An 11,776-nucleotide genomic window follows, 5' to 3' on the forward strand; every position below is an offset into this window, starting at 1 on the left:
ACTTTGCTGAATTTGTTCCATAGCTTTTCTTTTCATCCTTTTCACAGGTGTCCTAGAGCAAGAGTTTTTACTTTCGGTTAGGTCTAGTTTATCCATTTATCCTTTGATGAATCATGCCTTTGATGTCAAGTCTAAGATTTCTGCTTAGCCCTAAATCCCAAAGATTTTCTCCCTTTTTTCTTTTTTTGCTCAAAGTTTGATAGTTTTACATTTTACATTTAAATCTGTGATCTATTTTGAGTTAACTTTTGTGTTGGGTGTGAAATTTAGCTTGAGGCGGAGCTTTCGGCTTCTGGGTGTCTCCACAAGAGGCAACAGCCTCAGAGACCTTAAATGACCACCCTGGATCACACAGTAAGGGGTTAGCAGAGGTGGACTTGAACCCTGTCTGTGTACTTTTCTCCTGCTGCCTGCTGTGACGTCGCCCTCTGGATTGTGTCCCAGGGCTGGGCCAAGCCTCAGTGGGGAGTGGGGAGCACTCCACCATCCAGTGTCCAGTAGTCTCCTTGGGACAGGGTCATTCAGTCAACCCACAAACACTGGCAGAGGCTGCCATAGATCACAGTTATTGGTGGCATGGAGGATATTGCTCAAGGCCTGGGAAGCCCACACATCCTCAACAGGTTGAGAGGAATGAGTATGAGCTCCCTGCATTTATGGAGGGAGAGAGGCTGTTCCAGGGAGAGGAAACAGCAAACACAGAGGCCCAGAAGTGTGGGTGAAATTGGCATGGAGAGGGTGGCCAAGTGGGTGGAGGGCAGGGCATGGCACAGGTAGAGCGTCATGATCCTCCCTGCAGGGTATAGAGAGCCTCAGAAAGGTGTGATCAGGGTGGATCGTGGACAGACTGGTTGTTTTAGAAGTTCTCTCTGCTGCTTGCAGGGAGGGTGGGCTAGAGGACACCAGGTGGTGCAGCTACGAGATGGTGCATTTCACCTGGGCACCAAGCCCAGTGGCTGGACTCAGCATTGGTTGGGAGCACGATGGACATGGGGGATGAGGAGAGGGACAGCTCCCTATCTTCTGGTGTGGGCCCTGGCTGGATCGGGGTGCTGCTGCACAAGTGGAGCTCAACGGGGAGCCCCCAAGCCCATAAAAACTGGTGCTCTGGCAAATCTGGAAGCTCCCTGCCCAGCCCCTCACTGGCCTGGGGCTGCTCTCTCCTGAGTTGGCATGTTCAGAGGACTTTAAGTGGAGACACCTCTGCTGCTGTCATAAAGGAGAGGTTCTTTCTTGCTGTTCAGCACAAAAACTCAGGTGAGTGAGCCAGTGGTACCCAGAGGTGCTGCCCCATGCTGGGAGCCTGGGCCAGGCTGGATAAACTCGGCCAGAACCTCCTGGCACAGGCATTCTGAGACATGATGTGCCTGTGACTCCTCACCTGTCTCTCTGGGAGAGTGGGTCCTCCAAGCACCAGAGCTGGCAGTCCAGGCCCAGAACCTGTCAGGAGGGGCCCATCACTGCACTCCAAGTGCTGGGCTCCAGTGGCCCAAGCCCTGCCATGGAGCCCGGGCTCCTTCCTGGGTCTGACTCTGTGTCCCGGGCGAGTTCTGCCCTGTCTGGCCCAGCTTCTATCACCTGTACTGCCGGTGGTGGCAGAGGAGGTGGGCAGCGCAGGCGGGTCAGACGGTGCCCGGCCTTCACTGCTCCTCGGGGATTCATTCTCCCTCCCCTCCTAGCCCCCTGTGCCTTTCCAGCAACCTCCCAGCTGTCCGCTGGCTTACTCACTCATTCACGAATGTTCACAGGCTGTCCCCTCTGGACCCAGCCCTGAACTGGGTGATACCTGGGACTAGGAGATGATTCAAACCCAGTGTCTGCGCTTGGGGAGGTCCCTGTCTGGTGGGGGAGGTAAAATATGCAAACAAACAATTATGATTCAGCCCTTGGCCATAGGAGCTCTTGGGAGGAAGCTGCTCTGCCCTCCTTGCTGGTGGGGGGGTGGGGGGAGGTCAAGGAAGGCCTCAGAGGACAAGCCCTTTGCAATGGGCCACGAAGCAGGAGGTAAACAAGCGGGAGGAGGTCCACAAGGGGGAGGAGGGGACCGTGTCTCAAAGGGCTGGGCGTGTGTGAGAAGATATAAGCAGGTCAGGTGGCTGGTGCAGGACGCTGAGTGGGAGGACCTGGGATCAGCTGTCAAGGGCCTCAAATGCCATGGAAAGGATTTTAATTCCAAAATGCCATGGGTCCTAGAGATGGGAGTGGGAGGGTTTTCTGAGAAGTCAGTGATATAAAATGTTAAAAAAAAATTCATCCAATTAAATCTGAAGAGCTAACTGGCTTTATTAAGCAATCCATGAATTGGGCAGCATCCCCTCTAGCAAACAGAAAAATGCCCCTAAGGGCAACAGAGAGGGAGAGGTTTTTAAAGGCCAGACAAGGAAGTCAAACAAAGAAAAGGATTACTTTGGGTGAGGCCACCTTCATCTGGTGACAAAATGGTCTTATTAGGTGGATTCCTTTGGGGAATAGAGAGGGCACATGTGACATTATCTTATCAATGCTTGACAGAAAATTCCTGACTGACTCCCTTTTTAGGGGAGGTTGAAGCAGCAATTAGGTTAAGTGTCAGCCCTGGTTTAGTGGCTTCACCCAGCGGAAGGGACACCACGTTGGGCCTCTGTGTTTCTTTTTAACACAGCAAAGTGGTGATTTTGAAAGGATGAGGAGGATAGAAGGAAGGCAGTAAGGAACTGGTGCCCAGGATGTACCGAGAAGAGATGGCATGGGTCTTGGCATGGGAGGAGAAGCCACCGGGCTGGGAGACTGGCGGCAGGGAGAAGGGGGGAAGACAGGCTATTACCTGGACAAAGAGGGGAGGAGACAGTCTGCTGGACACACTGCATGGGAGGCGCCTTGGAGGTGATGGAACAGATGTCCTGCAAACGTGGAGCTCAAGAGAGGGGCTGAACAGAGACTGGGATGGGGGGGTCCTTGGAGGGGGGTAATGCTGCTCCAGGCCCATAGCCTAGAGAAAGGACATCTCAGGAGGGGCCTTTCAGAGGGGTCATTTGGAGGGGACAGTATTTAACTGAGCACTGCTGAGTCTGCAGACAGGGCACTGAGTCGTGGAAACGCTGATGCCCGCCTCACCATGACTCTACCCCCAAACAGGACCTCTGGCCCAGAGGCTCTCATCCCTGCTCCCTCTTGTGGGTGGCTTCCATTTCCGAACTATCCCCCAAGTCTCATCCCCTCATTTGCTCTGCCCTTTGTGGGCCCCTGCTGAAAATCCCAGGGGTACAAGGGTCAAAGGTGTTCACTGGCGGAACCAGCAAACACGGGCTGCCTCTATCCATCACCCCCACTGTGCTGGGTGAAGAGGTATCTTGCCGCCACCCTCCTTACCCCCGAAGGACTCAGGAGACACTGCCCGCAAGAGGTGTTATTATCTGAAAGAGAAAATGGCTGCCCCCAGGGAGAGGGAGCAGCAGCTCATGGGTGAGGAAGCACGTTTTTAAGGAGTAGAGGTAGGGTGTGTTCTGCGTTGGTGATTGGGTCTTAATGGGGGACGGCCATCTGGTCGGTGGTGATTGGATCTTAAGGGGTGGGAGTCTTAGCGCACCAGAATTTGCCTTCATTGGTCAGCCCCCCGGGGGCTGTGAGTGTGGACCAGCAGAGATGGCCCCTGGGTGGCTGTGGGCATGGAGGGGCACCAGAATGGGGAACATCAAGGGGGTTTCCCTGCACCGCGGCCATGGAGAAGTGCTAAGGTTCCTGCCCCCAAGAAAGGGTTCGAGGGTTAAGGGAGGCATAGAAGGGGGCTGCTCCCATGGCACGGCCTCACCACAGGCCAGCCGCCTAGTCTGGGGTGGGGTGGAGACAGGCAGGAGGCTCCGTGATGGGGAACAGCAGGCAGGGAAGAGTGAGGGCCTTGGGGGCAGAATGGTTCTCAGAGGCCAGCCCCCTCCTGGTGACCCTGACTGGGAAACTGAGGCCCAGGGCTGAGCAGCAGCTGCTGAGAGGTGGTGACAGAGTAGGTCCGGCTGGGATCCTGTGTTGCCCCCAGGTGCTCACGTTTGTTGAGAGGGGTGGGACAAGCGTGGGACACCCTGGGCATCCCTCTCACCCAGATGATGTGGCCTGCGTGGTGCCGGCTGAGTGTCTGCGGGCCTGTGGGGCTGAGATCGGCTGCTCCAATGTCGCCTACCCCAAGCTGGTCATGGAGCTGATGCCCGTAGGTGAGACTCTGGGTTGGTCCCAGGTGGGGTGCGGGTGGAACCCTGGGTGGGACCTATGAGAGCGAGGGGCTCTGGGGGCCCAGGAGGCCACTCTGGATCTGGTGATGCTGTGTGACATCTGCTCATAAGGGAAGAGAGAAAAGTAATAATACTAGAAAACACTCATAAGGCACCAACCACGTGCCAGGCACTGTCCCAAGGGCTCCACATGAGAGCGACTTGCCCCTTCTTCTCAAGAACCCTTGGTGCTCTTATTATGACCCCACTTTAAAGAAGGGTAAACTGAGATCTGGCCAAGGTCATGTAGCAAGTGAGCTGCAAAGCTGGGGTCTCAACCTGGATGTAATTTGCCTCCAGAGCTCATCCTTAACCTGTGCTGTCCCATCCCTTGAGAAAGGTTGTCACTCTCACCTCCTTTCAGGCCAGACCCTTTCATAAACTGCTTCCCATCAAAGGCTAGACGATAGACTTATAGCTCATTTTATTGATAGGGAAACCGAGACACAGAGAGGGGATAGTGACTTATTTGTGGCTAGAGAGCCTGTGACACACGGTCTGGTGGGCCCCAAGCCCACTGCCTGCTCTGACAGGATCAGGAGCTCAAGCCCCGGAGCCCACACCACCTGCTCCCCCAGCAGGTGCAACTATGGGGCAGGTTTCAGCCGCACCTGTGTTTCTCCTGGCGCCAGCAGCCCCGCCAGTCCCATGTGGGGTGATGAGGTCCCTGTCACAGGAGGTGTGCAAGCAGAAGCAACATGGCCAGGGATGTGTAGGTCCCTCACCTAAGAGGAGGCCGCTTTCTGAGGCCTCTACAGCCTGTTTCCAGCTCCAGAGTCTCAGACTCTGGAGTGTCCGCCTCCCTCCCTTCCTGGCCCCACCCTGCTTTCCCTCCCTCCAGGGATGCCAAGGCCCAGGGAATGTGAGTGCACAGACCAGGGATCAGATCTTGGCTCTACCACTTGCTGGCCGAGATATTTGGGACATGTGACTTCCCTGCTGGGAGCTTCGCTGTCCTCATTTGTAAATTGGGCATAATGACACCTACCCACCCCTCAGCGTTGTTGCTAGGATTAAATGTAATAACGCAGGGAAACTGCCTAGCACAGGCTTGGCCTCACTGTGGGTTCCTAGCTCTGGGCCTCGCCTTCCCCTCTGTTCTGGGGGGTCTCACTAAGCCCCCCAGTGTTGCCACCCAGCTGCTGCTGAGCCATAGCCCCTCTCTAGGCCTTGAGCTCCCATCGGGGAAATGGGTGTTGAATAAGCCCCCGAGTTTATTCCCTCCTTCATGAAGAGGAGGGTAGAGAAATGTTCTGGGGAAAACTGACTGACTCACTTTCCTCTGGGTCCCATCCCAGTCAGCCTGGTAAGTGAACAGAGAGCACAGGCTGCCTGGAAGTCACAGCAGGCCAGACACAGAACCAGGGCCCAGCACCCCAGCCGGGCAACAAATGCCACATGTGAGGCGAGCCCTCGGGGGAGGCGGGGCAGAGGGCAGGCCGCAGGGAGCTGCACTGGCAGGGGCGGTGCTCAGGCTCTCGAAGAAAGAGCAGGAGAGTCCTCGGTGACAGACCAAGGCCCAGAGAGGGGAGGCAACCAGCCTGAGCCCATACAGCATTATGCTGCAAGTTGAGAATCCTTCTGCCTCTTGGGGGTCCCCACACCCCAGGCCCCCTCCAGACCATGACTCCCAGAAGGCCTTGCAAAGCAGTGCCTAGCCCACCTCAGTGCGGGCCCTCCACTTGTTTTCAGCCAATCATGGGGTGGATTTTTCTCTCCTCGCTGGGGAACCACATCTCGTTTTCCACAGGCCACAAGAAGGGGGACCCCCTGTGCTGCTGGGGCCTGCCACACACAGGAAGTGTCAGGACACCCCAGGCACTGGCCCACTGCACCTGCCCTGCTTGTGACCTCCAAGCAGAGGCCCCCCACCTCCACTGCCCCGGCCAAGAGTTCTGCCTTTGGCGTGCTGTGAGTCCTTGGGCGTCTCTCTTGCCCTCTCTGAGCTCCCACTTCCTCATCTGTCAAACCGGTTAACAACCCTTCTGTGAATGAAGTTATGGGTGTGAAAGCACTTTGTCAGCGGCCAGGCTCTGTAGAAATGAGAAGGCTGATAGCAGCACCACCAACAATAGGAGCAGGAACAGTTGTGACGGCCATTGCCAGCAGGATGCAGGCCAGAGCGGCGATTCAGGGGCCCCCCAGTTCCTCCTGGCTCCTCCTGCCGCCAGCCTCCTTGCCACGGCCCACTCCCCCACCCCCAACCCTGCTCTCAAGGTTAGGTGACCGGCGGAGGCTGCTGGCGCCGGCAGGAGGGTCACGGTGGCCCCCGCCCCCAGGTCTGCGGGGGCTGATGATCGCAGTGATGATGGCCGCCCTCATGTCGTCGCTGACCTCCATCTTCAACAGCAGCAGCACGCTCTTCACCATGGACATCTGGAAGCGGCTGCGGCCCCGCGCAGGGGAGCGGGAGCTGCTGCTGGTGGGCCGGTAGGGGGCCTGGGCGACGGGGAGGGCCGGGCTGTGGCTGCCCCGGCCCCAGGACCCGCCCCCAAGGCCCCAGCAGAGGTGGGCTTTGAGGGGTAAGAAGGAGTTTTCCAGTTGGAGAAAGGAGGATGCCCGGGAGGAGAGGAGAGAACGCCCTGTCTGTCCCACCTCCGTCGCTGCTCTCCGGGCCACCCCCGCACAGGCACAGCCCTTATCGTGGATATGTCTCTTACCCTGAGCTGAATCTCCAAGGGCATCTCTGCTGGGGAGGGCCTCCTCCCGCAGCTGGCCCGGAGAGCTCCGCCTTCCCCCCATCTGAGCCCTTAGCGGTCTTGATGGTTCCCAGCTGCCCCAGAGAGCGCCCAGAGCCAGGACTGGGTGGCCACATTCAGCCCCACGGAGCGTCTGCCCATTTCCTCCTGGCCCACTTGTCCCCTCCTTACTGCCTCCATGACTCATCCTGGTCACTGCAGACTCTGCTCGTGTGCCCTCCTCCGTGCAGCCTGGCACCCCTAAGTAAAGAATGAGCCTCTCTGCTTTCTGGACCTCCTGTAGGGGGCTGTAAGTCAGACTATTGCCCTCACGGGTCCAGTGTGGCTCCTGTGCCTCTCCTCATGGGGAGCTGTCTTGCCCAGCCCTCCACCCCTATACTCGGACAAGCACCCAGGGGTGAACTCAAGCACCCAGGGGTGAACTCAGCAATGGACGGCAAGGAGTTGGTGTCTCCAAGTGTGTGCCTGTGTCTGTCTGCTCAGGCCCTTTCCCAGGTCCCACCCAGCCATGGGGTGACTCTGCTGGTTGAGGAGCCCAGCCCTATGGAGCTTAGCTTGGCCAACAGTGCCCCACCCGCCTGCAGGGAGCCCATGGTGCCTGTCCTCAGGGGGGCGTCTTTCCCGGGGCACCAGGCAGTTGTCCCAGTGATGCACAACTGCTGGGCTCCTGCTAGAAGGGCGCTGTTGGGACATGCCCGACAGCAGGCGGTGTGAGCTCATCCTCAGGCTCACAGCCTCCTGCAAAACAAGGAGCCCCTCCCTCCCACCTGGCAGGGTGCTTCTGTGTCAGCATGTCCTGGCCCCTCGACCACCTCTCCCCACCAGGTGGCTCCCCTGTTCCTCCTCCGCAGCCTTGTGGCCCCGGGGAGCCAGCCCCTGTCTGATGGAGACCCCTAGCTCCTCCATGGGACCCAGGACCTGAATGCCCTCCTGCTGCCAGCATGTGCCTCGGACCCCTGGCCTGGGACACCGGCAGCCTCAGTGCCTGCCTGGTGGCCTCCATGTCCCCTGCCCACTACTTCTCTGCCTGCACAGAAGCAGGCTTCTCTCCTGCTCCTTCCTGACCTGGTCTCTCCTCTGTGCCAGCTTACCCCCAGCATGGCACCCGTGGTCCTCCTTCCCACTTCTTCCACCAAGTCAAGCCCCAAACCCCCAGCCCTGCCAGCCAGACCGTGGGCACAAGGCTGGGGGATGTGGGGCATGTTGCTCACTTTCTCTGGTCCCAGTTCTCTCAGCTGTCAGTCTGGCGGTGTGGAAAGGGCTCAGTGCTGGGTGTAAGGTCAGGGTTCATCTCTGCCTTGCCTCCTCATTGAAGCACTGGGGCGTCCCTAACACCTCCAGCCTCCTCTTGCCCCCAGCAACATCGTTTAAGCTGTATTTCCTAGGCTGTGTGGAGTCCTGGGTCTCTGGAGCTCTGAATTGAAGACATATGGGACTTACAGAGAGGACAGCAGAGCATGCCCAGAAACCTGGGGACGAGGTCACTGTGGGGCTGAGACAGGCAGGGTCATGCCAGTGACCCCAGCAGTTTATCAGGTCGGGCTGGGGCCAGAGGAGCCACCATAGGCCTGGCGGCAGTGATGACCCCGTATCTAGGTCCCTGATCTTTGCCAGCCTTAGGCCCCACCCCCTGGTTCTTCATTTCCCTCCCCTGCCAGGCCCTTCTGTCCATTCTCTACTCAGTCCACAAAGAGTGCCAGAGTCCTCCCTGGTTCCCTGCATCAAGGTGGAGAATATGAGGGACCCAAAGAGATCTCAGAAGTCCCCATGGTCCTTAAGGGGCTCTCTTTCAACCACAGTTGCCACCCAGGAGCAATGGGGGGACAATCATCCCGCCAGCAGTACATGTGTGTATTTTGAGGGGGGCATTGGGAAGGCTTCCTGTGGGAGGAGGGCCTGGCGCTGGGCCTTGGAAGATGGAGGGGGTAGTGGGGCAGGAGGTGGAGGCTGGCATTCCAGGCAGGAGGAGCAGTCTCTGGATTTGAGGTTCCTCTGGGGGCAGCCTGGTGGCAGCTGGGTTGGAAGAGGAAACCCCAGAGGGCAGTAAGAAGGTGAGGTTCCCAGCCCCGGCCCTGCACAGAGATGCTGAGTCTGGGGTTTGAAGTGATAACCTGCGTGAGGAGGGTGGAGTGGGATGGATGTTAATGGAGCCCACCTTTGCTTTTGAAGAGGGCAGTGCCCGCCCACCTGCCAGCCTAAGGGTTAATTAGCCTTAATCAAGGTGGCACCTCCTTCCTCCACCCTCTCCCTTAGGCCTGGAAGGGCAGCAAGGCAGGCAGGCAGGCAGGCAGTAAGGAGGACCCACCCCAGCTGCACACACAGCCCTGTCAGCCCTGCTGCCCTGTCCAGTGTCCCAGAGCGTCTCTCCAACCACCCACCTCGGGAGTGCGGTTGCCCATCTGACCCAAGACACCGGTGAGGTGTGCTCAGCCAGGGAGGAGCAGATAGGCCTCCTCACCCCGGCTTTGTCCCCTTAGCTGGCCCCACACCTCTTTAAGTCTCCGTGGCCCCTCCCCCGGGAAAGTCTCCTAGATTAATGCTTCCTCTGGATTCCCTCTACACAGCCCTGAGCACAGGGTAACAGGCTCATTTGCTTTGCTTGTTCAACTCTGAGTGCTGGCAGGGACCAGGCCCACTTATCCCCAAGTCTGGGCTTATAGCTCTCAGGTGGGCTCCTAATGAGTGGTTTGTTGAATGAATGAGTAAATGACATCCCTGTGGTGGCAGGCCATGCCCAGAGGGTTCACACTGGTCTGAGGTCTCAGGCTCCACAGCTGAGGAGTCCAGGTCCTGACCCAAACCCAGACCTCCTGGCCCCAAGTCACGCACTTTTGGATGGAGGTTGCCCTGTGATGGATGTGAGTCGATGGTTGGGGACTGCACCAGCTAGAGGCCACAGCTCCTATAAAGGCCCACCAGTGTTAGAAGAAGGGCCAGAAGATCAGTCTGTCCCAAATTAGAGGGTGGCAGGTCATTCACACAGTTACCAAATGTTTACTGAGCACCTACTGTGTGCCAGGGGGTGCAGCAGTGAACTAAATAGATGAGGCTCCTGTCCTCCTGGTGCTCCCAGCTGTTGTGGGGAGATGGACAGTAAGCAGGTAAACATCCAAATATACTTGAGTCTGGGCCAGGTGCCCTGAAGACAAGCAGGAGACCCTGGGGGGCATATCCAAGGGCTGCCTCAGTGGAGACCCCAGGGACAAGGAGGAGCAGATGGGCTGACTCAGGGGATTGTACCTGCAGGCTGCAGGGAGCCACAGAAGGGTCTGGAGCAGGGCAGGACTGGCTGCATGCAGCCTGGAGGAGTGGACCAGAGGCCAGGGAGAAGGCTGGAACTGTGGCAGCAGGGGATGGATGGACATCAAGCCTTAGTGATGGCGGGGGAGGTGGGGGAGGGAGGAAGGGCCTCGAGGGATGAGCCGCTGGGTGCCTGCATGCAGGCTGGTCATCGTGGTGCTCGTCGGCGTGAGTGTGGCCTGGATCCCCGTCCTGCAGGGCTCCAGCAGTGGGCAGCTCTTCATCTACATGCAGTCGGTGACCAGCTCCCTGGCCCCGCCAGTGACCGCCATCTTTGTCCTGGGCGTCTTCTGGCAGCGTGCCAACGAGAAGGTGGGGGGGTGGGGAGAGCTGGGCAGGAACAGGACGTGGGGTCAGCTCGGCCCCCTCCCTGCACATGAGCCGTAGCTCACATTGTCCCCAGCCGCCAGTGTGTGCTGGGGACCTTGGCCGTCCTCCCACAGCCTCACCTGCCCTGCATCTTCCTCCCCAGGGGGCCTTCTGGGGCCTGATGGTGGGGCTGGCCATGGGTGCCACGAGGTTGGTCCTGGAATTCCTGCACCCGGCCCCGCTCTGTGGTGAGCCAGACATGCGGCCTGCCATTCTTGGAGGCATTCACTACCTAAACTTTGCCATCGCCCTCTTTGTGCTCACTGGGGCTGTGGTGGTGGCTGGGAGCCTGCTGACGTCACCCCCGCAGACTGTTCAGGTGAGCCCACCCTTGCCCCCAAACCCCACTTCTATCCCTGACCCTTAATAATTCCTGACTCTGGTCCCATTCTGACCCCTGACTGGAGAATTTTCTAGCCCTTGACCCCAAACTCTGTCTGGCCTTGGCCTCTGTCCCTTTTTGAATTCAGCTGCCTTCTGTCACTGACCCCAACCCTGTGTGGGTCCACCTTGATCCTGCCACACTCCCATCACTACCATTTTCTGCAGATTGAGAACCTGACCTGGTGGACGCTGGCTCGGGACCAGGCCCTGGGAGCCAAAGCAGGTAGCGTACGATCTTGGACTCTGTCTCTCCCTCCCACCCTGCGGAGGGGCCCTGTGGCCTTCATCTCCCTCTCCCACCTCCTCCAGATGATGGCCAAACACCCCAGAAGCACGCTTTCTGGGCCCGCGTCTGTGGTTTCAATGCCGTCGTCCTCTTGTGTGCCAACATCTTCCTCTATGCCTATTTCGCCTGACGCTGCCACCTGGGCAGGAAGGCAGGAGCTCTCAGCGTCCTCAGGCACCTCCCTGATCAGGACTCTGAGGCCCAGAGAGGGGCTGGCTCCCCTCGCAGCTGCGTGGCCGGTCAGTGCCAAGAAACTTACCAAGCTCCCAAAGCAGGTACCCTGAAAAATCAGGGGCAGGGGCAGCAGGGAGAAAGAATGTGACATTTCAAAATAGTGCATAGTAGTCATAAATGGAAAGAATATCCTTATACTAGTTTTACTGTTTTTATTTTGACTACACCGGCCCAGTCAAGAGCAGCTTGGCTTGAAGGGTTTCAGGCCAGCCCTGGGTGGAGGGAGAGCCCAGTGCCCATGACAGGGACCTGCAGCCCTGTCCCCC

At 58.2% G+C, this 11,776-nt stretch overlaps 1 protein-coding gene across 3 annotated transcripts in view; it reads left to right on the forward strand.

The window, feature by feature from the left end:
- SLC5A10 (solute carrier family 5 member 10) overlaps positions 1-11,650 on the forward strand; it is a 67,044-nt gene extending 55,394 nt beyond the window's left edge. For 2 of the 3 annotated variants that reach the window (XM_073234724.1, XM_073234725.1), the window contains 6 exons: positions 4,074-4,181; positions 6,461-6,668; positions 10,381-10,549; positions 10,710-10,925; positions 11,156-11,213; positions 11,300-11,650. In XM_073234724.1, the coding sequence (XP_073090825.1) occupies positions 4,074-4,181; positions 6,461-6,668; positions 10,381-10,549; positions 10,710-10,925; positions 11,156-11,213; positions 11,300-11,406 (866 nt within the window). In that variant the 3' untranslated portion in view covers positions 11,407-11,650. The remainder of the gene's footprint in view (positions 1-4,073; positions 4,182-6,460; positions 6,669-10,380; positions 10,550-10,709; positions 10,926-11,155; positions 11,214-11,299) is intronic. The other variant, XM_017668628.3, reaches the window with a different exon arrangement.
- The last annotated feature ends 126 nt before the right edge of the window (positions 11,651-11,776 follow it).

The sequence above is a fragment of the Manis javanica genome, chromosome 4 (assembly GCF_040802235.1).
Source record: "Manis javanica isolate MJ-LG chromosome 4, MJ_LKY, whole genome shotgun sequence".
Lineage (NCBI taxonomy): Eukaryota > Metazoa > Chordata > Mammalia > Pholidota > Manidae > Manis > Manis javanica.